Below are 24,822 nucleotides of genomic sequence, written 5' to 3'. Positions count from 1 at the left end.
CTCCAGCGCGGTGGGAGTCCCCCTCTGGACCCGGAGCAGGTCTGGCAGGGGACAAGGACACACCTGCAGCCTCTTCCCCCTCCTCGGGTCAGCTCACAGAGGTGTGGAGTGGCCTGAGGCCAGGGTCCGGGCTGCTGGGCCCTGAGGTCCCCACTGGCTCCACAGCCTTCCCACCCTGGGGCCTCTGCTGCCCTCACCCCTGGGGTTTAGGAGGCCCTCGATTCTGTGGCGGGCACCTTGAACCGTGCTCCTGTGACAGTGACAGCCCGGTCCGAGCGGCCCTGCTGTGGCCAGAGGACGCTGAGGGCGCCGTCACCCAGAGACCTGGCCTCCCGACTCCCTCCCTCACCGAGAGGGAGCCGAGGCCTGAGGCAGTAGACGTGCCCACGGCCTTGCAGGGCTCAGGAGCCTGGGCTGCTGAGGCTGCTCTCCACGCCAGGGTGGGCGGTGGCCCGGGGGCCACACCCTAATTGAAGGGAGGAGCCGGTCCGAGGGACACAGGTGGGGACAGTGCAGATGTGTGGGTGGAGCTGTGTCCCACACAGGCCCTGCTGACCGGTGACCAACGTCCCCAGGGTCCAGGGAGGGAGCCCAGGGCAGCACCAGGGTCAGGAAGGGCCAGGGTGTCTCCTGCCAGGGCTCTGGGATGGGCCCCCGTGGGCCGTCCTGCAGCCCCAGCGGCGTGGGCAAAGCCAGGCTGCCTGCTTCTCCTTCGAGCACTGGACGACCCGGGGCCGGGGTCGGGGGGGCACTGGCGCTGCCAGAGCAGAGCCGGAGGCCACAGCTGACCCTGGCCCGTGGCCCCCAGCTGGCCCCTAGAGACACACACTCCTCCCCAGGCGGAGAGGCTGCGGGCACAGCTGGACGAGGCCCAGGAGGGGCTGGCCGCCCTGCACCGGGAGCTGCAGGGCAGCGAGGAGAGCCGGGAGAGGCTGCACAGGGAGGCCCGGGACACCTGCCGGGCGCTGGAGGACGAGGCCCGAGAGAAGAACATGCTGCGGGTCACCCTCCACAGAGTCGAGCAGGAGAAGGCCAGGTAGGGCGGCCGCCCCACAGAGCAGCCCTGGTCCTACTGAGCTGGGCCAGATGATGGTGAAGTGGACACACCAAGCGGACCCAGGGTGCCAGCTGCCCGTCCAAAGGGTCTACGGTGCTGGCACAGGAGGTGGAGACTGGGACGCTGCCAGGCCTGTCCTCACCCTCAGGAAGTTCCGTTCAGCAGGCAAGACAGGCCCCAGGTGGCCAGAAGGAGACAGCCCAGGGCTGGGGAGCAGAGGGAGGCCAAGGACCTGGTCAGTGGCTCCGGGATGCCTACCAGAGGCAGGACAGACTGGCCGGAGCTGTGGCCCTCCCCGGGGAGCAGCAGATGTGCCGGGGGTGCTGGACACTGGGTCTCTGGGAGCGTGGCTAGAGGGAGGGGAGTGGGGAGAGGGGCTGAGACACGGCAAGGGGCCCGGCCAGCTGGGCAGTCGGACCCAGACAGAGGTGTGCCCCAGGAGGCTGGGCTTCGGGACACTCAAATCGGATGTGGGGAGTGTCTGGCTGGAGTGAGGCGGGCGGCCTGCCGGGTGGCCAGGACCATCACCTCGGGGGATGCCAGAGCCCCCGGGGAGCTCCCCGGCCCAAGGTTGTGACCCTCTGCTCAGCTTTCAGCGTTCCAAGGAGGAGAAGGCACAGAAGGTGCTGGTCCTGGAGGAGGCCCGGGCAGCGGCTCAGAAGGAGGCCGGCGAGCTGCGGGCCCTTCTGCAGGGGGCAGAGCAGGCACGGGCAGATGCCCGCCGGCAGCTCCAGGAGCTACGCAGACAGGTGAGGGGCCGCCCTGGAGCCCACACCCCTCCAGGAGCGTCCCCCCCACTCCCCAGACTTGGAGCCACAGCAGAAGGGCCCTGCTTAGACTCACAGGGTCTGGGTTGGGTCTGCCTGTGGAGCACAAGGACAAGCCCCACACCTACTGGCTTAAAACAATCATTCGGACGCCCGTGGACTCTGAGGGCCAGGAGGGCAGCCAGGGCGCCACGCCGAGGAGACTCCACTCCACAGAGGGACCGATGGTGGGGCTCTCCCAGCACGGCTTCTCAGGTGTCCGGTGGCTGATGCTGGCTGTCGGGGGGACGGGGTGGACAGCTCCCGTGGCCCCGAGTGGCCTGGGTTCTTCCCATCACGGCCGCCTCAGGGCTCAGGGTGAACAGATGGGTACTGCTTCACCCTTTAGTCTTGGCGTCCGAGGTCACGGCCACTTAACATTGACCACCTTGGTCTCAGCCCACCCAGGAGGGCCCTAGACCGCCCTTCAAAGTGTGCACACCCAGTCTTGCCAGACTTCTGCAGACAAATTTGTTGGTGAACTGTCTACTGTAGGGACGGGCACAGGCACCCTTCCTCGCTCGAATGGCCTCTGCACCAGCATTTTTCACGTCTCTGGGCTCCACAGAGTGTCCTGGCCCCAGAGACGAGACAACAGGAGGGGGTGTGGAGTGGCCGAGAGAGTCAGCTCCAAGGGCTTGGTCCTGGTCTTGCGGGGGGCATGGCACAGACCCTAGGCTGGAACTGGACTTGGCCTTAGCCTCCCCGAGTGCAGTCTGCTGCCCGGGAGGGAGGCTCCCTCCCGGGCCATGTGAGCAGAGGCAGAGGTCAGGGCGGCCCCCCCCAGCCCCCCCTGCCCTCCTGGCACAGCGGCCCAGGCGATCCCATCAGTGTAGACCCCACACACCCAGGTGATGTCACTGGAGGCCGAGAACCAGAGGAAGAGCCAGGAGCTGTGCCGGATGCAGGTCCGGGGCGCACAGGGTGCGCAGCAGCAGCAGCAGAGCCAGCAGGGGGCGCTGGAGCTGCAGAGGCTGGCGGCCAAGGCACAGGCAGCCAGAGAGGGCTCGCAGAGGGAGGTAGGAGCCCAGCAGCGCCCAGGGCTTCCCGTCTGGCAGGCGCGGGGCCTCAAGCTGGGGGACTGGCTGTCTCCACCCCAGCCTGGGCACTTCCTGAGGGGCTGTGGCATCTCCGTTTATCCCCCATTCACTCATGAGTATTCAGAGGGCACCTTGCCTGAGTCCACGGAGGGACCATCCCAGGGGATGGGGGCACAAGTCAGGCCGCGAACAGGGTCTGCCTGGGGCTTGCCCCACGGAGGCCAAGGAGGGGACAGCCTGGGGCCATCGCCCCATCTGGCCAGGGTTGTGTGGCTGCCAGTGGGCTCTAATCCTGCCAGGACCTGCTCCATTGTTCTGGGGTGTCCCTCCCCACCTGGGCTCAGGTGTCCCCATAGTCCGACGGGGTGGGAAGCAGGTCCAGGGCCCCCTAGCTGTGACATGCTGAGGAGAGGGTAAGACCACGAGGGCTGGGGAGTCTTCAGAGGGCAGGTGGGTCTGGAGCCCCCGAGTCCCTCCCCCAGGTCCTGAAGCTGCAGCGGACGCTGGCGGAAGCGGAAGCCAGGGCCGAGGCCCGGGAGAAGCAGCTGGAGGAGCGCCTCTGCGAGAGCTGGGGCACCGAGCGGGCCCTCCAGGCCGAGCTGCACGGCATCACCAGGAAGCTGCAGCAGGCCAGCGGCACGGCCGATGGCCTCCAGGCTCGCCTGGATAGGGCCTGCCAGCGGGTCGGCAGCCTGCAGCAGGAGGTGGCCCAGGCTGAGGGCGCCCAGCGGGAGGTGGAGGCCCAGCTGGGCCGGCTGTGGTCCACGCTCCGCCTGGGCCTGGGGCTCCGGGGACAGAGCCCCGTGGCCTTCCCCAAGCGGCCCAGCTCCCCTGCCAAAGGTCAGTGTCCTCCGTGGCTTCAGGCAGGCTCCTGTCCCAGCTGGGTCACCCTCCTGGGGCATTCCCCGCCCCCTAGGGCTCATGATCCTCGGGTCCGGGTTAGGGTTAGGAATGCAAAGGAGGAATGTCTGGGATCAGAGCCAGCAGGAGAGAAGCGGGGGCCTGAGCCCTGTGCCTCTCCCCAGGCTCCCCATGGCCGGGGACGGGAGAGAGAAAGGGGGACAGGGCACCTGCGTGTCTGTCACCGCATCCCTGCCACGCTCTCTCAGGCATCACTGTCTTGCAGGCTCAGAGGGCACCCAGGGTTCCCCTGGGCGGCGGAGTGCCAGCGCCCCCGGCCGGTCCCGCTCGCCGCTCCGATGGCCCTCGCCTGCCCTGGGAGATCGCAGCACAGAGGGGGCCGTGGCCTCGGTGAGGGACGACCTGGGGGACTTGGTGCAGAAGCAGCGGGATGCCCGGCGGGAGCGGGAAGGGGGGCGGGGAGGACCCGTCCTGGAGGCTCCAGGAGGCGGCGAGGAGACGCTCACTCGGTCTGCTGTCCTTCTGTCTGTCCGTCCTGGATCCACTGAGACCCTGGCAGGACCCTGAGGGATAAACACCAATAAATACCAGCATCCCTCGAAACCCAGCTGCCCCATTGTCCAGGGCTGCCTTCCGTCCTCAGACCAGGCAGCAGTGCCTGTCCTCTGAAGAACCAACCCAGGGGCTGGCCCGGTCCCCCCTAGAGTGCCCCAGTGACCCCACCCTGCTGCCCCAGGGATCCCGCAGGGCAGTCCATGAGCTGCCCCCGCCAGATTCGCCAGACTCGAAGGGGCGAGGGTGGGAAAAGACAGACTGACAGTGACCGGGCCTTGGCCCGGGGTCCTCCACGGACACCTGTTCCCCTTCCACCGCCCACCCCCGCCCCACCCGACCAGTGCCAGCCCCGGGGACGGGCTCCAGGCCCACACAGGCCCAGATTCCGGTGGGGGGCCGTCCCTGCAGGTCACCCTGACCCCACCTACCGGCCGGCTCCTGTGCCCCTGCAGGCCCTGTTGCCCCGCTCTGTGTCCATCCCGCACAGCTGGACACGGGAGCCCAGCCGCCACTCCAGCCCTCGGTGCCCCTCTCCCCGCACCCGCTGGCCAGCCCAGCCACCCACCGCCCTGTCCCACCCAAGCAGCCATGAGCTGCCCCACCCGACCCTCTAGCCCAGTACTTGGCCCTTCACCAACCCACGCCCACCAGCTGCCCCTTGACCTTGGTTCTCCCGCCCAGGATGCCTGGCGCTGCCAGGCGGGGAGGCTGAGCAGCCGGCTGAGCAAGGCCGAGAGCGAGCGTGCCCGAGCCCAGAGCCACGCGGGGCAGCTGCAGAGGGGGCTGGCCGAGGCAGAGGAAGGTAGCCGTCCTTCCCCACCCTGCCCTGGGCACCACTGCAAGGGCCCCCAGAGCCCACCTCCTGGCACCACGAGGGTCCGTCCCGGGAGCTGCTCGGGCTCAGGCCACGGGGCCAGACCCCGGAACCAGTGCGCCCCCCACCCCGAGGTGCCCCAGCACCTGGCAGCTGGTGGGTCTTTCTCAGCCGTGGCTTCCCCGTCACAAGGCAGTAAAGTCCAGAGGCCTCCAAGGCCCGCCCCGATCTGGCCCCCAGCTCCTCCGCCACGCCGGCCTCCTGCAGTCCCACCTCTCGGCATCTGCACTGGCTGTGCCTGCCGCCCGGGCCCTCTTCCCCTACCAGGTCCTCGGCCCACGTCAGCTCCTCAGAGGGAGGCCCCCTGCCCTGCTGGTCACCCCACCTCCTTTCTGTCCCCCTTCCCCCACTCCTGGGTCTGCCCAGGAGGCAGGCCCGGGCCTGGCACGGAGTCCAAGGGAGGGATGTCCGGGAGCAAAGCCAGCAGGAGAGAAGGAAGGGAGGGGAGGGGCCTGGAGTCCAGGCAGAGGGAGCTGGCACCCCAGACCTGCCCCCGGGGACCTTGACTTTGAGGCAGGACGGGAAAGGCAGGGAATTTTCAGAGGGGGGCCTCTCCAGCCCCTACCATCCAGGTGCTGGTCACTTAAACTCACCAAGCCTCAGTTTTCCAGCCTGTGCAATGGGAGGGGCCCTCCCCGGGAGGCAGCCCCACAGAACTTGGGAGCCAGGTGAGCTGCCCCGCTTGCCCCACAGGCCGGCGCCAGGCGGAGGGGGAGCTGAGCGGCTCACAGGCTGCGCGGGCCCTGCAGGAGGAGGTGCCCCCGAGGCGCGGAAGAGCAGAGGCTCCAGGTGGGTGCACCTCACACCCCGGGGCAGGGGGCGGGGTGGGGAGGAAGGCTTCTGGGGGAGGGCGTGTTCCAGGTCCCTGTGGGCAGCGGCATGGCTGCACAGGTGGCCCCCGGTCATCGGGCCCCCACAGAGCTCGTCAGGGCCACCCTGGCAGAGCCGTCTTTGCAGTGGTCCCAGCCTTTATTTTACAGATTTGCAGACACTGAGTCCTGAGCAGGGAGCGGCTTGGCCCTGGTGGCACAGTCGGCGAGGGGCCGAGTCGGGGGCAGACCCCCAGCCTCCCAGGTCTGTGCTTTTGGCGGCAGGCATAGGGTGGCACTGGCCTAGCTTTGGAACTCTCCAGATGTGTGGGGTCACACGTCTGCCGCCGCGGGACCGCATTTTCTTCTATGACACTCACACATGGAAGGAGGTTGCACAGGGTGGACTTGGGTAAATATGCCACGTGCTGGCCTTTGGGGTGTGAAGGCGGCCACCGGGGTGAAGTTTTCAGGTGAGGATCTGGGCCTGGGGTGGGGGCCAGGCCTGGGTGGACGGGGGCTGGCCCGGACCCCCCTCACTGCACCCCACCCAGGCCCACGAGTCCAAGGAGCCCTGGACTGTGCTAAGATCGCTCGGCAGGACAGCGCCAGGGCTCAGCTGGGTCTGGGCCGCTGCGGCTGCTTGAGGGCCTCAGAGCGCCAAGAACAGCGCACCTGGCTCAGGGGGTACAGGCCCCAGAGGCGGTCACCCCGAGGTGTCAGGGAATCGGGCCCCCCGGCCCCATGCCGAACAGACGAGGGTGACAGAGACAGCAGAGTGGAGGGGCTGAGGAGGACACGGGTTCGGGTCCAGGCCACCCCCTCCCAGTGCCTTGCGAGGAGGGACCTGGAGAGATGGCCTTGCAGGTCAGCACAGCAGTGAGCCGGGCGAGGCCTGTAGGGCCCCCGGGGCAGCCGGCAGGCAGGCCTCCCCTCAGAGGGCAGGTGCGGATGCCAAGCCTGCGCTGACTTGCTCCATGCGGGGCTCGGCCTGGAGCCTGGTGGCAGGGGCCTGGGCCCCAGGTGCCCACTAGGCCAGGAGCCTCTGAGGAGGGGCCTCCTGCAGGTGATGGGCAGAGAGCAGAGAAGGAGCTCAGCCTGGAAAACATTGGTGAGCTGAGAGGAGATTTCTGTTTCAAAGGCCCCAGTGGCTGCAGCTGCTGCGGAGAGGCTCGGAGGGCTCAGTCCCAGGGCCCAGGTGCCTTGCTGGGGGCTTGGGAGATGCCCAGGAAGTGTGGGGTCTGAGGAAGCAGGGGAGGCGGGGCCAGGCTGTGTTCCATTTTACACGTATGTCCACATGTATTTGTTCCATGCGCATTTGAAAATAGTGTTTCCTGTTTGCAGGTTACACGTTTTGAAGTATACCTCTTAAACCAACCTTTACATCATTCAAATATTCCACCTTGATTCTGTCTCCTGGATTTATCGAAGCTAAGAATCATGTGTGGAATTTTCCCAAGACAGTTTTTTGGGGCAATGTCTCCTTTTATCTCTAAGGGTCTGTAACTTCTAGATCTCTCTGACACGCTCTCTCTAACGTTTGCTTACTGGTCTGGAGGCCTCTGTGCCCTGCTCCGTGCTATTTGTCTTGAATTCTACACTGCCCAACGCTGGCAGTGTCCCCACCATCTCCTGACCCTGGCCTCTGCACTTTGCTCTGTAGGTTTTCGGCCATCGTGTCATCAGCCTGGCTTTGGTTACAATCCTACTTCAGAGTCTTTCCCTTTCGCAGGAGAATTTGCCCCACTTACAAGTTTTGTGATAACTTATGCTCTGCTTTTCTTCCATCGCTGACGAGACACCTGCCCCTTTAACGACGACTCCTCACGACTTCCTTTTTGTCCTTTCACTGTGGGGTCATCTGCCCGCCCCTTCCCTCCAGTGTCTGCATCCTGGTGTCATCCCTTGTCCGGTCTCTTGGTCACCGCTCGGGGGGGGGGGGGGGGGGGGGGGAGGGGGATTGTTACAACAATTGAAGCGTTTTCCCCTAATATTCGGTGTTAAGTGTGAAGAGAATGTGTGTGTCACCTGAGCTCAGGGACCTCCCACGGCCACCCCCAGCCGCAGGGTTCTGCACCTGTGCCCTGGCTCTGCTCTGCTCTGAGGGCTCCCCTCCTCCAGACCTGCCCCACCCCCTTCTTTCTCCTCAGCGCCCAGGCGGGGTCCCTGAAGAGCTGGCCCCTGAGTCTGAACCCCACCCCACCCCCTGCCCGTGTCTGCCGAGATGGGGGCAGCCCCCGCCGGCATCCTCCTTTCTGACAGCCCAGCTGCGAGTCACCGTGGACGGTTGACTTCACTCCACGTGTGAGCCCCTGTCCTTGGCCAGAAGTCCCACTGGCCTGCCTGCGGGGCTGGGCTCCCTCCGGGCTCCCACACTTGGGAGGCTGGGTCCACCCTCCTGAGGCTCCAGGAAGCGTCCCCTTGCAGCCGCGGGACTAGGTCCCGTTTCCCAGCTGTCTTCTGGACGCCTTCTCATAGGCTGCCCCGCCGCTGGCCGCTGCCCCGGCCTATGGCCCTATAAGGGACTAGGCCCACCCACCTGGGTACCCTCCCCTTGGGTGAACTCGGAGCCAATGGGCAGAGCCTTAAATACAGCTGCAAATCCCTTCGCCAATAACCTCACGTACTCGTGGGAGAACACCGGCCGAAGGTCACGGGCCATCTCAGGATGCAGCCCTTCACAGTTGGGTTCTGTTAAACACGGCAGCTGAGCTCTTCATGAGCACAGATGGCTCCCTGAGTCAGGCTCACGTCCCACCTCTTCTGAGCGGGGCCTGTTTTTCCTTAGATTTCAGGCGCGTTGTTTGCCCTCTGACCTCAGTGTCAGACGGTGTCAAGAAATGTGAGGGTGTTTTAGGTTACTGGAGCTGCTCCTTCCGGAGTGGGAGCCAGAGGGCCCGTTGATCTTCGAAATGTTTGGCCTGCGCGTGGGGAGCCCGCTCCGCGTGAGGATCAAATGTACCTTCAGTTTATACCACTTCTTTCCACTTCGAAACCGTCTCTTCCCCTCCCCCCACTCCCTGCAACTCTCAGCCGCCCACCCTGCACTCTGGGCCCTGCCCTCCTCGCTGACCTTGAACTTCACCTTCTCATCACGTCTCCCACCAAGTCTGGGAGGACTTAGGGTCTCCGTGGGCTTAGCCACTCTGCCTGCTCTCCCTGCCACCCCACGGCCCCGGGCTGGCGCTGGTGTTTTCACCGCAGATGCTTCGCCCTCTGGCTCCCCGCTGGGCTCACTTCTCGAGAACATCAGTTACCGTTTTCTGACACGATTCCCCTTTCTTGCAATAACTCTGTTCTCTTTTTGATTCGAGACCCTCAGATCAGATTCCGTGGACCGACTGCTCTCCTGAATCACAGTTGACCGCGTGCGACTCATGTAGTGATTCTTCTTCCTCCTTTTGAGAAGGGGGTCTGGTCTTATTCCCAGTTGGGGGTACAGAGGAACCTCTCAGGGGCTTCATGCGTCTCTGGCCAGATGTTTCAAGCCCCAAGGGAAGGCAGAGAGGAAGAGTCCAAGGGGAGACGTGGGGAGCAACAGCAGAGACAGCACTGAGTCCCCACCAGAACTTTTCTGTTCCAGGAATAGGGAGGGTGAGGGCCCCGACCTCAGGGCAGAGCTGCGGGGTTGTCCTCAGGCTCCTCCCCCTGGCACTTGCCTGCCAGGGGGGTGGGGGCCTTCCTGGTGCCTCACCCACTGTGACCCTCATCCCTGGAGGCCTCCCCTCCACACGCCCACTGTCCCCTCCAGCCCCAGCCTCTGAGGTACCCATGTGGGGTCTCCACACGGGGCGCAGACGGCTCTGCTGGATGTTGTTCACATATTCTCTACCCCTGTTCATTCTTCTGCTCGATCAAGTGTTCAGCAAAGTGTGTGTGCTACAATCTATCCATCGTTTGTCCAATTGTTCTAAGAATTCTGGCAATTCGCAATCATCCTATTTGTAGGCCCCTTCCCTCCACGTGCTGCTCTCCATCTTCCGGGAACCCGCAAAGTCCCTGGTCTCCAGCTGAGGAAAGTCTTCCCCTATTTTTGTAACCTGTTGGTCATTGCAGTGGGCGCCCGGGAGGGGGTTCAGACACACCTCAGTCACCGGAGGCCCCGGGCACTCTCCACTCACAGCCAACCCAGGCGGCAGCGTTTCCAGCCCGCTGTGGGCTCAGGATACGTGGCCACACTGCCTGCCGCCCACTGCCTGCACCACGTCCAGGCCAGGCTGCAGGCAGCCAGCGTGAGCTAGAGCAAGGCTTGCATCTGACAACATCTTTCACTCTCATGGACTGGATTTTTCCCTCGTTTCACATAAGCCAATGTGTTTGTCAAGAGAAAGTTAATTAAAAACATATTTTTCTAATTAAATGGTAGGCTGTGCTATGCAAACAGTAAGATTCTTGTTTGAGAGCAAATCCCTCCCTGTTTCCAGGGCTACCCTGGGAATTCAATAGATCAACAATGCAGAGCCGAGCCCCAAGGTTAGGACACGCGCGAACACAGCCCCCGGGGGGCCTGCAGGCAGCTGGTGGGGCCTGAGCCAGCACGAGGCGCGGCGGGGGGCCTGGCGCCCGCCCACTGGGAGAGACCGCCCGAGGCTGTCCTCGGACTGGTGCCAGGTCACAGCCTCGATGGCTCAGAGGGGCTCACAGCGTCCACCAGCACCTCACACTCCCTCGCACACCCTCCCCTCCTCTCCAGAGAGCTCACCCCCCAGGGCCCAAATCCAGCTTCAGTCCAGGTTCTAGAAGCGAAGTGGGGAGCCGCTTGGCCTTCTGGGCGCGCTGTGGCTGGAGTGCATCCCTGATACTTGCTCAAGAAGGTCTGTGTTCCTTTAGGGCACCATACGTGTCAGATCTCTTTGTGTGTTAAGAGTATTTTATCTTCATAAAAGGAACTGGTGAGCTTTCCATCTCTTTCTACTACCTGGGATCATCGAAATAGCCTCAGAGTTAAGCCTTCTTGAAAGGTTACATTGAACCGACCTGCACACGCTCCGCCCCTCCTGTCATCTTAAGTAATACATTTTCATTGCCTATCCCAGCTTTTCCCTCGCTGTCTCTTTGAGTTTTTCTATCTCTTCTGGGGTCAGTTTTTGACATTTGGAAGTCACCCATCTCATATGTTTAAATGCGTTGCCAGGAACGCGCTCTTATATTTGGTAGCCATTTTTTATTTTTACACCTGTAGTTAGATCTTATTTATATCTATAGTTAGATCTGTTTCTGTCCCTGATGTTGGAGATTTTTATTTGTCTCTCTTTAACTTGCCAACAGTTCATCTGTTTTATTGGTCTTTTTAAAGAATCAACTTTTATCTCTTTTCTCCTTTTCATCTAGTTTATTCGTTTCAGTTTTTATCCCTATTAACATACTCTTTTTTGTTGTTGTAATATTTCTGATTTCTTCAATTGCATAAGTGATGTAGTTATGTTTGGGCTTACTCTTTCAATAGTCAAAGCATTCAGTGTTATTGTGTCTTCCCTCATTGTGGTTTGGTATGTGCCCCCATAGGTTTTTGTTGTTGTTGTTTTATTTATTTTTGGCTGCATTGGGTCTTCGTTGCTGCGCTCGGGCTTTTCTCTAGTTGCGGCAAGTGGGGGCTGCTCTTTGTTGCGGTGTGCGGACTTCTCACTGTGGTGGCTTCTCTTGTTGCAAAGCACTGGCTCTTGGCGCATGGGCTTCAGTAGTTGTGGCAGGTGGGCTCAGTAGTTGTGGCTTGCGGGCTCTAGAACGCAGGCTCAGTAGTTGTGGCACACGGGCTTAGTTGCTCCACAGCATGTGGGATCTTCCGAGACCAGGGCTCAAACCCGTGTCCCCTGCCTTGGCAGATGGATTCTTAACCACTGCGCCATCAGGGAAGCCCCCCCAAAGGTTTTTAATATGAATTCTTTTCCTTTCTTACCAATTCTCTAGGAGTTTCCGTTTTTATTTCTTCTTTAATTCAAAGGTTATTTAGAAGAATAACTAAACGTTTGTGCCTCTTCCTGTTGCTGTGTCTTGTCTTACTGGAGAGAGGGCTGGCTTTGGGGCAGTTATAATCTTTTGATCAGCTTCTGGATGGATCTTTGCTTATGTTCCTGGTTTGTCGGTTGTTTCTTGGTTGTCAGTTGTTTGCTTTCTTGGTTCGGTTTTGTCTATTTGTTTGTGGTATGTTTGGAGGGAAACTGGACAAGCTGATTGCAGAGTTTACAGGGAAGAATAGATGTTTGAGATTTTCTAAGAAAATTTTGAAATAGTAATACTGACTGTAACAGCAGCGTGGTCAAAGCAGCAGGGGTTGGCACAAAGGTGGACAAAGAGGCAAGCAGGACAGGGCAGAGTCCAGAAGTTTCCAGCTATCCCTAACCGGCACCAGACCCCAGCCTCCTGTCTGGGCCACTGAGGCCCACTGTGTGAAGTAAGGGGCTTGGGCCCCTTATATTTGAGCACTTCCCAGAGCTAGTTCAGTCCTGTGACCGGCCCGAGGGCTCGTGAGGCTCCAGAGGGCAGGGCCAGGCGGCCGTGCACTGCTGCCCAGCGCTCACCCACACTGGACACTTGCCAGCCGATGAACAAATCGATGCATTGTCGCCAGTGGATGAAAAGGCTGAGGACCCGAACTCCGAAGGATGCGCTTGGGTTGGCGGCAGGTTCTGCTCTTGTGCAACAGGCAGGGTGCGGAACGTTACCTCTGCCTGCTGTGCTAGTGCCTGAGGCATTTCTAGCCTCTACAGACGCCCATTTTACAGCAGCCCCCATACGGGGGCGGGGAGGAGGGGAGGGGCAGTCCTCACAGGTCTTATCCCGCCCGTCCTTCTCTTGCTTCCGATGAAAACGCTGCGAGAGCGCATCACACCCGCCCGCAGAGGGGGAAACCAAGGCTGGGGGCTGGTCCAAGGGCAGGCGCCAAGCCCCGCCCCCTTCCCCAGGCCCGGGTTGGAACCGCAGCAGCCCGCGGTCAAGCCCTGTGCGCTGAGGCAGCTGAACCCCCGCGCTGAGTGCAGGCTTGTGACGTGTGCACGGCCAGCCGCCCCCCATTCAGGATCAAGGCTCAGAACCAAAGCAAGCCAGCAATGAGACTGACTCAGTGGGGCAAAGGGAGATGTTCATAAAGGGTGCCCCGTTCAATTATTATGGTTCATTTGAATTCCATAAACGTTGAGTCACTACAAGAGGAGCACAATGCTTCACATGAGTGGTTTGGAGCCTCTTTAAAATACCATGAAATATTTAAGCCATATTTGAAGGAAACTTCTGCTTTTCTCCTGGAAAATGTGTACAAACAGAAAACTATAATTTCCAAAACTGTAAAGAAGGGTGAAACCTCAATTTTAGGTACAAGCATTGCCCTCTTTCCTTTCCTTTAACTTTCTAAACTGACAGACCAAAAAAAGTTCCTACAGGGTCACGGCACCTGTCCCGGCCTCACCCAGCCTGGGACGGGGGATGCCCGGTTGCTTCCCCTCCTCCTCTGAGCCAGTCCTCCTCTTGTATTTAGCGAAAACGCAGTGGGAGATGGATGCAAAGCCCCCTTAGACACACGGCTCCCAGGACACAACTGCTGCGTCCTCGTGAATGACGCGTGTTTGCTGGCCGAGACCCGGAAACTTGAGGGCTGAGCCTGGGTGGGTCCTCGGGGGTCCCTGTGCTTTCAGGCGTTCCCGCTCTGGCTCTAGACCCAGTCTCCCTCTTCCTAAATAAGCACCTCTTGCCTGCCACAACCCACACCCCCTCCCCTCTCTGCTGGCCCCATCTCCCCTCCCCCAGCCAGGTTTCTGGAAGGGCTGCCCCTCCCAGACCATCAGCACTGCAACCTCCCGGGACACACACAGACACAGAGATCACCAGCAACTTTGGTCCCTTCCAAAGGGTGCTTTTGGGGTCCATGTCTATCCGAGCCTCTGGAGCTTTCCGAACAGGGGCCCGACCTCTCCCTCTGATCTCCGCCAGCTCTCTGGTCCTCCCTGGGCCCCGCCTCCTCTTCTCTCTGCTCTGAAGTCCACTCGGCCTGGACCCCTTCTCTCCCCCTCCTCCCCTCCCCCTGGCCTTCGGTGCTAGGGCCTCCATAGCCACTTGGTCCTGTGACACTGCCCCCGGCGCAGTGACCCCCGGGAGACCCCTCAACGTGCTCCCACACCCTCCTTCCCATCCCAGCAAGTGGGCTCTGGACACCCCGCGCGCAGTCCAAGCCTGGGAGCCCTCGGGGCACTGTCTGCCCCTCACCCGCCACGCAGCCCTCAGGCTACCTCTCCATTCCGTGGCACGTTCTTCCACTTCTTGGCCTCTTGAGCCCAAGCCGCCGCAGGCTCCGTGTGGACAATCCCGGGGCCCCCAGCTTGCCTTCCTCCGCCCTCCCGCCCAGCCCCCGCAATGGGGTGGACGCGGCTCCTGATTTTCCAGGCTGCTCTGTTCCAAAGGTCACCACCACCTCCTCCCCACCGGACACTCGCGGGCAGGACGGCATCCGTGCGCTCCCGAGAATCCCCAGGCCCCACTGCGCGCCAGCTCCAGCCCGGGGACACCACAGGCGCTGTCCTCGTGAAGGCTCAGAGAGGAGGGGTGACAGGGAGGGGGCCGCGCAGCGGCGGAGGCGGGTGGCCGGGCTGCGAGGCCAGGAAGGCGGCGGGCAGCAATCCGGGCTCAGGCAGCAGGGGTGGGGAGGCCTGAGTCACGGCGGTACGAGGTGGGCACAGAGGAAGAAGGCTGCAGGTGGAGGGTGTGGGGGCTGAGCCCCACCCGCCCCGGGAGCTTGGGAGGACTTGGGGGGACTGTCGCGGTCTTTCTTCCAAGGGCCGGAAGCAGGGCAGGGGAAATGGATGTGTCTTCTGAGCCACTCTGACCACAGCGGAGAACCCACGTTTGCCCACGCCGCCGGGCCAACGAGGCCTGCTTCTAGGACCCCTCCCACCCCGCCCGTGGTTACATCGGAAACTGCCCGATCCGTGCACTCGGCACTCAACCTGTTCTTGCTTCTTTACTTCCCAGCCCCTGCACGTGGTCTGGGCAGACGCCAGGTGCCACAGCCTCGCCTACAGCACACCCCCGGCCGTGCTTCCAGACGGCCTGTGCCACCCTCCCCCAGAAGCACCTGGACACGTGGCACCAGGCCCTGGACGAGAGCAGGAGGCACAGGCAGGGCCTGGCCCAGAGGGGGCGCTGCTAGAGGAGAAAGTCGCCCCCCTGGAGCGCAGGCGCGGGAGGCCCTGCGGCAGGTGAGGGGCCCCGGGGGGCAGGGCCCTGCCTTCCCTTTGGGAATCGCTCCCTCCGTGTAAAGGGAAGTCCAGGGAGACGCTGGAGGCAGGTGTCAGGCCTGGAGTCACCCAGACGCGTCCAATCCCCAGCTGACAGAGGGGAAACCGAGGCAGGAGGGGCATGCAGGGAGTCAGAGCCCCAAGGCCTCTCTCCCGGGTTTCCTGCTCCACTGCGGGCGCCCCTACGACAGAGGGTGGACTGTGGACACGCAGCTCCGGGAAAAATAATCAGCCGAGCCGGGGGCTCAGCCTCAGGCCGGAGCGACCGGCCCACGCGCTCCGGCGGCGGCGGCGGCGGCGCAGGGAGCGGAGGCGGCGCAGTGAGCGGGCGGCGGGCGCAACGCGGGGAGAGGCGTGTCCTGCGGGAGGAGCGGCCGCGCTGCGCCCCGGGCGGCCCGCCTGCAGGGGGAGCTCGCGGTGCACCGGGCCCAGGTACCCGGATCCGTGGATGGTCCCGGAAGACGGGGGTGGGGTGGAAGGGTGGTCCCTGGAGAGGTGGGGGTGGGGAGGCGGGGAATGGGGAGGGCCTTGCGGGCGTCCAGGCAGGGGCTGGGGGGCCAGGGAGGCAGGGGCTGAGGGGCCAGGGAGGCACGGGCTTGGGTGGGCTTCTGTGTCTCAACCTGCCAGTGGGGAGTATGCCCGCCCTGGGCCTGTCCACCCGCCTCCAAGCTCAGGGTCAGCCTGGCGTTGGCAGGTCACCCTGTGGACCTCCACAGCCCTCTGGTGATGTTACCCCAACTCTACCTCTGCTCTCCTCGGGGGAGGATCACAGGTCATGGCAAACACACACAGGCACACACACACACACACCCGCGGCGTTGTTCCCAGTGTTTGAGCACCAGTCCTGCCTGGAGCTGTGTGGCATTGCCACACTGCCCGCCTCTGGAACCCAGATTCCCCTGTCCGTGGTGGAGATGGCCAAGGCTCAGGGGGTGCCCTGCAGGTGGGGGCAATGGGAGGGTAGGTGTAGGCCCGCACAACAGAGACCAGGAAGAGCGCCGGAAGCCCTGTCTCGTCACCCTTTCAGACCCAACACGGGCTGGGGTGCAAGACAGGGAACCAACCAAAGAGGCTGAATGAATGCAGGACAGGACAGGGCATGGGCCGGCCCAGAGGCGGGCAGAAAGGATGAGAAAGGCCGGGAGGCCCAGGGGCCGCTGGCCAGTGACTCTGATAGCTGAACCGTCCCCAGGAGTGAACGGACCATCTCCACGTATGAAACGGGCCGAAGTGGAGGTATTTGGGTTAAAATCAGGGGTTGGGATCACCAGAGAATCTTCCTGGGGCCCAGGTTAACTGATGGGGAAACTGAGGCTAGTGAAACGAAATGGCGTTCTTGGAACCAGGCAGAATGTCACCCAGGCCCCAACCCCAGCTATGGCTCTGTGGACCCACCCGGCAGGCCTGCCGTGTGCAGGGATCTCCCAGGTCACGTGGCCTGAGAGGCAGCTCTCTTGACCTGGATGTCCTGCCTCTGCCCTGTAGGAACAGGCACAGCCCATCCAGCTGACCCCGGCGGAGTGCGCGGCTGGGCTTTGGGCCTGGGATTCTGATGCCCTCTCAGCAACCCCAGGGGTGGGCAGGACAGGGAGTCCAGAGAGAAGACAGACCATCGGGCAGTAGGTGGAAAGCCTGCACTGGGCTCGTGACCAGGCACCCGAGGCACCTGTCCCTTCAGGCTCAGTGTCCCCACCTGAGCGGGGGGGAAGCAGGAGTCCTGGCAGTGGGGAGAGCTAGGGGCTCAGTCCTGGACCCCAGAGCAGGGCAGCCTTCCCAAGGCCTCTCTGGGGCGAGGGCATGGTTGGGTCCTGCTGCCCGGGCGGCCTGGCAGGTGGTGGCCGGAGGCTGTGTGAGCACACCTGGGCAGAGGTCTCGCTGCCTGTCCCCTGGTGCCGGGAGCTGGACTCATGTGCAGGCACAGGGACACGGCCCTGCCGGCAGGGAATGGATGACCCGGTACAGCTGCTGTCCCTCGCCCGCAACACTGGCCCTGGGCGGAGTTGTGGGCGGACCCCGCCAGCCTGGGCTCACCTGTGTAAAGGGAACTGGGCCAAGAAGGGAGGGTTCGTCCCTCACGGCAAGTCCAGGCGGCAGTGTCCAGCCAGGGCGTCTCAGAGGGAGGTGGAGGGTCCGTGTTACAGGGCTCAGCCCATGGACTTTGCAGGGGCCACCTCAGGCCCAGTGGATCCCTGAGCTTGTCACTGTGCCATCTGCCTGCCAGGTCCTGCGCAGAATGGCTCTGTGCGGGGGTGGGGTTTGTCTGGGCAGTGCAGCCCAGGGCAGGAGGGCCCGGGCACCACAGGGGCCAGGCTTGGCCTCGCCAGCACACAGTCGTGGCCGCTAGGACGAGTGGTGAGGTGACAGTGCCCAGGGCTCTCAGGCTTGGAAGGACAGAGATGCCGGCAGGGGGCTGCGTGTGGACACCAGCAAGGAGTGAAAAGGACAGGCTCAGGGCCGAGAAGAGGCAGAGGCCACCGGCCACCGCAGGGGCAGGAATGAGTGTCTCACCGTGCCAGGAGCAACGTGCAGAACTAGGAACAGTGCGGTCCCCACAGGGGGTGACGGCGGCCCCCCCAATGCGGAGGGCAGGCTCCAGAGCAGACTGACCAACGCACCCCAAGGGAGGACAGCGAGGCCCCGCCTGGTGAGGAGCTGCCCGGCCTGGAGCCTCCACAGGAGAGCAGCCACCCGGGTCACGTGTCCCCAAGCACATGGGGACACCTGTACAGCTAGGTGGGCTCGGGGACAGGATGGCTTTCCAGAGGGAAGTGGCCGGGTCAGTGGGGTGGCCATGGAAGGCAGGGACCCCGGGGACAGAAATGGGGTCAGGACAGAGGCACAGAGGCCAGCAGATCAGGACAGTCACTGAGAGACAGCGGCCAGCTTGTCCACACAAGGCCACCTGCCCTCTCACAAAGAAGGGTTGTCCAGCCGGGCATGGTCACCAGGACCCTGCAGCTTCTCCCGAAGGGCAGGCCCAGTGCCAAGCTGGGGAAGCCGAGGGCTCCCGTGGCCACTTGGGGTAGGGGGCCTGGGGGCTGGGAGGCCGAGATGGCACTGCCCCGGGCAGCAGAGCCAACCGTGGGTCCCTGGAGCCCAGATGGGGGAGGGGAGGAACAGCTAATGAGTTCCAGGAGGTCAGCTGTGAGGGGCCCGAAAACCCATAAACCCTTTATTGGTGTCTCAGGAGGGGAAACCCGGATGCGGCCGTTTATTTACTTTGGATTTCACTTTTCTCTTCTCTTTTTAACATGCACATCCAGGAGTGTAACTGGATTTTTAAAGAAACAGGACTTCCTTCCTCAGTGGAGGGGCGCCCTTTGTTTTCCTCAGTCCTGAAGAAGAAAGGATCCCCTACTTCTGTAACACTCTGGCCACTGCCCCCGTCACTTTGTGCTCAAGACCGATCCTCCATGTCCCAGGGCCCCCCGAGAGACCAGGCCCTGTCCAACCTGAGGGCGAGTGGGCAGGTCGAGAGGGCTCCGAAGCGAGGACAGGCCTAGGCCTCCAGCGGCTGGGGCTGGCCCTCTGACCAATGCCCCACCCAGCCCAGAGCCGGGGAAGTGGAGAGGTCTGGTTTGGGGCCCAGATTCCCATCCTGCCCCAGTGGCTGACGGGCCAGGCCTGCCCTGAGTGTCAGTTCCTTCCTCCAAAGGGACCATCCACAAGGGGGCAAAAAGGAACCCCCAAACCTTCCTACGAAGAATGTTTGTTCCATTGGTCACCCAGCATTCATCCCTAGTTCTTCCCCCTAATCCTGTGCCTGCATGGTGAGGATGGGGGCCAGGAAGGGGGCTGTGCTCAAGCAGCGGGCAGTTCCAAGGAAGACGGACTGTGGGGACAGGGACGCAGAGGACACAGGCTGGCTGGGACCTGGTCAGGGAGTGGTTGGGGCCTGTGAGCCGGCTGCAGGTGCTGAGGTGCAGGGGTGCCAGGATGCAGCGAGCAGAGGCTCCCTGAGGCTGGGAGCAGCGCTGCAGGGGCCTGGAGGTACCAGGAGATGCAGCTGGTCCAAAGCAGGACAGCAACGTGACTGGTGGTCCCCCCTCACTCTCACAGCAGCCCCACACACTGGACGGCCCAGGCCACTGGGCATCCTGGCCAGGGAGCTCCCTCCCCCGACCCAGCCAGCTCTCAGGGGCTCCAGAGCCCTTCCCGGGGGCACCCCACGTGCTCTCCAGGGACAAGGCTGGCCTGAGCTCACACCCCTGCCAGAGACCGTGGCAGGTTCTGCTCTTGCAGACAGAGCTGAGGAGGGAAGGGGACAACACGAGGGCAGGGGCCGAGAAGGAGCCGCTGGAACATACCTGCCTGCACCAGGAGGCAGACAGGGCCCTGAGGCAAAACCAGCTGGGCTCCATGCACCCCAGTCTTGGGAGTGGGCCGGGGCCCGGGGCTGGGGGTGTCCAGGTGAGTGTGGGTCCCAGTGCTTCTGTCTCATGTGCGTGCGCTTGGACACACATATATACACGCCTGGATGGGAAGGGCAGGCTGGACCACTCCTACACAGAACAGGTGCGGAGACGCAGCCCCAGACAACAGAGGGGTCCACCAGGGCGACACCTCGGGTCTCAGGGCTCCATGGGCCCCGTGGGAGTGGGGGGACCATCAGGGGACCGTGAGCCAGTGCATGGACCAGAAGAGGGAGGAGTGTGGGAAACACAGGGCCAGGCAGGCCTACAGGCAGGTCCAGGGGCTGCTCCTGTGTGTTCTGGGGTATCCCCCTTTCACAACTGGACAGACCCTCTATCGCAAGACAAGGAATTGGCAAGGGGGGGTGGGGGCAAGAATCAGCCTGCGATGCCTCTGGGACCCCCGGTCCAGCCAAGAGGAAACTAGCATGCCATTAAAACAGATGTAAGGCTCACCTTGCCGGCCAGCGGGTGGGGCTCCGGAGCAGACAAGGCCCGGGGGGCCGAATGTGTTTACGAAACCCTCCGCTCACCTTCCGGTCCTGGCCAGGCCCCGGGCCCCAGTAGAGGGCAGCCGGGCCAACTGGCGGTCCCCAGGGGAGGGCTGGACGTGCCTGCCCCGGGACTCTGCGCAGCCCTGGGTGGGCAGGCCACAGTGAGGTGCCTGGGGTCTCCCCTAGGTCCAGAGGCGGAGCTGGAGCAGGACTATGCCCAGCGGCTCCAGAAGCTGGCCACCCAGCACCAGCGAGACCTGGCGATGGAGGCCGAGCGGCTGCACGGGGCCCATGTACAGGCTGCACAGGCCCTGGCGTCCCGAGAGAGGACCCACCGGCAGCGGGTGAAGGTGCTGGAGAAGCAGGTGGGCGGGGACCCAGTGTCCGGCGGGGGTGCAGAGGTAGGGGAGGGTCCCTGCCCCCGCCTGGCCCCAGCCCGAGGTCCTCCAGCAGCGCTACTGCCCAGTGGGCTCCAGGCCATTCCCAGGGGACCCCACACTACCCTCCGTCACTCCCACACCTCACTGAGGGGTGGAGGGGGATTCCGGGGCGGGTCACCACACTCTCCGTGCCGCCATCGCCCCCCCATAAAGAGGGGTGAGGACAGTCCCTCAGCCAGTGGTTGCTGAGTGTGAAATGTCCAGGTAGTGCCTGGAGCATGGCAGTCCTAGTGGCGGTGGCCCCTGCACTGCCCTGCAGAGTCAGGGATGGGCGCAGCAGCGTACGGGGGGACGGGGCAGTAACAAAGCAGGACAGAGCCTTGAGCGTGTGCCTGTGCTGACCACACCCCCGAACACACATGCATGTGCACACACAGACCCACACAGACACACACGTGCATGTGCGCGCACACAGATACAAACGTGCATGCAGACACGCACACAGACACACACGTGCATGCGTGCACACCCACACCCACACAGACACACCCACACAGACACACACGTGCACGCGCACATACACAGACATGCCAGCCGGGGCTGCCCCGCGGGCTCCGAGCTCTCTGCCTCAGGGGAGCTGCTTGATGAGGGAACAGAGGAGGGAACTGAGACCCAGAGACATAAAGTGACGGCCCCCTGACACCCTGAGTTAGTGTCCCTGACCCTCCAAGCCACGTTTGCTCACTTTATAAGCCCAGGAGCATGATTTCCTCATCATTCTGAGTGAGTTCATGGCTGAGTGGAAGGAGGCCCACCCGCTGTGAGTGGTGGTCAGCCCAGTCCCTAAGAGCCCACGGGTGGGTGACCCTGATCAGAGGTGGGACACTGCACGCCCCGTCTGGCCTCTGGTGAGTCTGTCTGCCGGGGTTTCTCTCCACGCACACCGCCCGCCTTGGGAGCCGTGGGCCGCGGCCTCCAAGCCCTTCCGGTCACGGAGCTCAGCCACGGGGCCCGCCCGCCCGCCTGAGCTCCTGTCCTGTCCCCAGGTGGCCAGCCTGAAGGAGCCGCGGGACCAGGAAGTGCAGCAGCGGTGACGAGCCCGCCTTGGCCAGGCCTTCCGGGCCGAGAAGTGAGCCCGGCTCCCGACCCCTGGGTGGCCCGGCTGCCACTGCCCCGACCAGCGCGGCAGCAGAACCGCTGCTGGGGAAGCGACGCCTCGTGCTGCTCAGCCGGGGGGCCGAGCTCGAGGGGCACCGGGCCGGGGAAGCCACCACCCGCGCCAGGAGTCAGTGGGCACCCTCTGATCCCCTGACCACAGAGCTCCCCCAGCCCTTGGGACCCCCGCCTCCGGCTGGCGTGGCCCGAGCTCCAGGGCCGCTGCTCTCCGACACGCCCCTCCCCGGCCGCACGGAGCCTCCCGCGGCCGGCATCGGCCCTGGCACCGCTGTGGATGTGCTGACCCGGCCAGACCCCGGCGGCCAGGCCCCAGCAGGCCAGCTTCCGCAGCTACGGGCTGCATTCCGTGCCCTCGGCTCTGTAAACATGGGGAAACACGTGGAAAACATTTCCACCAACTGGAGCCAAAAACATAATGTCCCGCAGGGCCCAGCTACCACATCCCTGCGCACAGAGGCGGCCGGACCTCCGTATACAGGAACTGCAGGGCCGTCACAGTGGCAGGTGGCTGCAAGTGACTCAGAGTCCAGTCCCCACCCCACCCCCGTGCTCCCCACCACCGCCCCCCCCTTCCCGGTGACTCACTGCCCCTGAGAGGCATCAGGGTGTAAACGTTAAAGTTGTTAGAGAACCACCCACTTTCCCAGCCTATAAACTCTGGGAAAATTCCTGCGGGAATCCAGCCCTGGTTGCCACGGAGACTGAGGCAGCCATCTTAGGCTGATGCCTGGTTCACCTGTTAGCATTTTCTCTCTTTTCCCCCGTGAACACTGGTCAGAGTGATTTGTTTCCTCTCCAAATGGCCTCTTTTGTTTTGTAAGTGACGTGTTTACAACATCTGCGGGGCACCAGCCAGCCCAGGAAATTCCTGCGTCCACAGGTGCTAGCTGCCACCCCCACCAAGCACCTCCTCCTCCAGGACTCATGGGGGTGAGAAGGGCCAAAGCTCCTGGAGCCCACCCATTCCAGTCACGATCCCGCACTTAAAACAGGCTGTCCTGTCAGGCCTTCCTTTCTGACTGAACCTAGTAACAGAGTTGCCATATGTTGTGAACTGCACAAAAAATCGGTTTCATTCTGCCTGTCAGCTCTGCCTGATTATTGGTGGCTGTGTTGAGAAGGATTCTGAAGTTTAGCCCAGACTCAGAGGGGAAGAGCATGGTGACCCATTAACAACGCTGCTCTGGGCAAAGGAGGCGTTAGCGGTGGTGTTCCCACCCAGTTATTCACCAGCTTTCAGCGGCCCATTGGCGCACGTAGCAACGCAGCGGCTGCCCCCACCATTGGAGAGCCTGGTACAGACAGGAAGGGTAGGGTCGGGAGACACACGGCTCTGATGCTCAGGGCCTGGCATTTAGTAGGCAAGTCCCTTCCCTTCCTCCCCGACCCGGCGACCCCGCAACCCGGTGGGCAGCTCCCTCGTGGAGGAAGGACCCCAGGGTTGGCGGGTGGGGAGGAAGGACCCGGAAGCTGGAGATTGACACTTGGAAAGTGTCAACACTTGCCTCTCTGTGGTGGCCACTGGCGTCTCAGCGTCACACCTTTGGGACTGAATCTTCCAGCACAGAGGAGGTGCCTAGTAAACGTGCACAGATGAAAGAGGAATACACCCCAAATGCAAAAGGGGTCGGAAAGACTTCTCAACATTGACATGAGAGCCACGCACTATTTGACCAATGTTCTTGCTGGCGATTTCTGGACCCTCCTTGCCCAGACTGCTCCCAGGAGAGGTAAGATTTTTTATATTTCAATGAAAGTTCAATCAATGTAGGAGACGCTGTTTTTACTTGTTCAACATAAAGTTGTATACTTAGGAAAAAGGATTTTTCTGATGGAGATAAACTGCTGTTTTCTTAAACATTTCCAATGGTGAGCATGTGGCTTCCGTGTGAGAGTCTTATGGTTGCCCACACCCACATGTGGACAGCTGTGTACCCTGAACCAGGGCCCCTCATCTCTGCCGCAGTGAACCAGCTGCACCAAGGCCCCATCCATCCTTATGGTGTAGTGACCACACCGGGTGGGCCTCCGCAGGAGCCAGATCCTACCTGCCCCTCCAGGCCCTGTTACCTCCTGACCTCATTCCCGGAGCAGGTAGGGGTCTCCCTGAAGTTTCACCTACATGGAAGCCCCAGGTGCTCGGGGCGGGCGGGAAGGAGAGAGTGGGAGGTGGGTGCAGCCAGCCAGCCTCCACCACCAGCAGCCCTGCTGGGATGGAGCCCCCATCCCAGCCCTGCAGGGACCCGCCGGCCAGGCCAGGTTCGGTGGGGGAGACACTCCCTACCTTGGCCGGCACGGGGTCCTGGGGCTTCCCCAGGTCGGCTCCGGGGCTCCCCATCTAAACTGCATACACACAGGCCCTAAATTAAAATGTCACAGGCCTGTTGGGGAGTCTCGGGTTTCCTGGCCGCGGAACACGAGCCTGCTTGATAAAACGATTTTGGTTTTGATAAATGTGGACTTTCTGTGGCCAAGACAAAGGCACCCTTGAGTCTGGAGGGGAACCTGAAACAGCACATTGCTGAAAAGTATTTCCTGATAATATTTTTAGCACCTGGAAAAAAAATTTTTTTTTCGCCTGTGGAGTTGTGTGTGTGTGTGTGTGTGTGTTTGAATGTAATGCCCAGCATGGTGGGGCCTCCTGTTAACCCCCAGTCTCCCAAATGGGACTGCAAATGGCCGAGGGAGAGGGCCGTGGAGGGTCAGCAGGCCTGTGCCTGGAAACGCACAGCCTCGCTGGGGGTCGTGACCCAAGGTCTGCCTGCTGAGCACCACTGTGTGCCCAGGGCGTGGGCCCCTGGGGCAGCCCTGCCCCCTACAGGCCCCCAGGTGGACCCAAAACTTAGCCCAGAAGAGAGCCTTTACTAGGGTCCCCTGAGGCATGTGCTCAGGAGGTCAGCAGTGCCCCGGAGGGACCTCCTCAGCCTAGGTGGCCTACCCAGAGGACGAAAGTGCAGCTGGGGGGAGGACGGGGCGTGTGCCCCCTCCCACCCACTGCAGGAGGTGGGCCAGTCTAGGAGGGGGTCAGAGGTTAGCCTGGACAACCCACTGCCCCCCTCACCACCACCCCCACCATGGCTTGGTGCAAGCTGGGAAGTCCTGCCCCTTCTTCCTGTCAGGGAGGGGCCACCTGC

General features: G+C 62.6%; 1 protein-coding gene across 1 annotated transcript in view; it reads left to right on the top strand.

The window, feature by feature from the left end:
* Positions 1-22,268, top strand: part of LOC132495412 (ciliary rootlet coiled-coil protein 2-like) — a 59,232-nt gene extending 36,964 nt beyond the window's left edge. The window contains 24 exon segments of the mRNA XM_060107258.1: positions 840-1,036; positions 1,647-1,806; positions 2,715-2,771; positions 2,802-2,882; positions 3,386-3,743; positions 4,030-4,232; positions 5,001-5,121; positions 5,887-5,982; positions 6,557-6,763; positions 10,059-10,234; positions 10,696-10,816; positions 14,130-14,658; positions 14,961-15,127; positions 15,130-15,187; positions 15,459-15,658; positions 16,055-16,158; positions 16,712-16,801; positions 17,816-17,918; positions 18,629-18,684; positions 19,469-19,636; positions 20,189-20,497; positions 21,559-21,641; positions 22,045-22,117; positions 22,119-22,268. Of these exon segments, the coding sequence (XP_059963241.1) occupies positions 840-1,036; positions 1,647-1,806; positions 2,715-2,771; positions 2,802-2,882; positions 3,386-3,743; positions 4,030-4,232; positions 5,001-5,121; positions 5,887-5,982; positions 6,557-6,763; positions 10,059-10,234; positions 10,696-10,816; positions 14,130-14,658; positions 14,961-15,127; positions 15,130-15,187; positions 15,459-15,658; positions 16,055-16,158; positions 16,712-16,801; positions 17,816-17,918; positions 18,629-18,684; positions 19,469-19,636; positions 20,189-20,497; positions 21,559-21,641; positions 22,045-22,117; positions 22,119-22,268 (3,867 nt within the window).
* Positions 22,269-24,822: the final 2,554 nt, after the last annotated feature.

This window comes from Mesoplodon densirostris, chromosome 8 (genome assembly GCF_025265405.1).
Source record: "Mesoplodon densirostris isolate mMesDen1 chromosome 8, mMesDen1 primary haplotype, whole genome shotgun sequence".
NCBI lineage: Eukaryota > Metazoa > Chordata > Mammalia > Artiodactyla > Ziphiidae > Mesoplodon > Mesoplodon densirostris.
The sequence above is the reverse complement of the archived record's forward strand: the minus strand, read 5'-3'. Positions and strand labels throughout refer to the sequence as shown.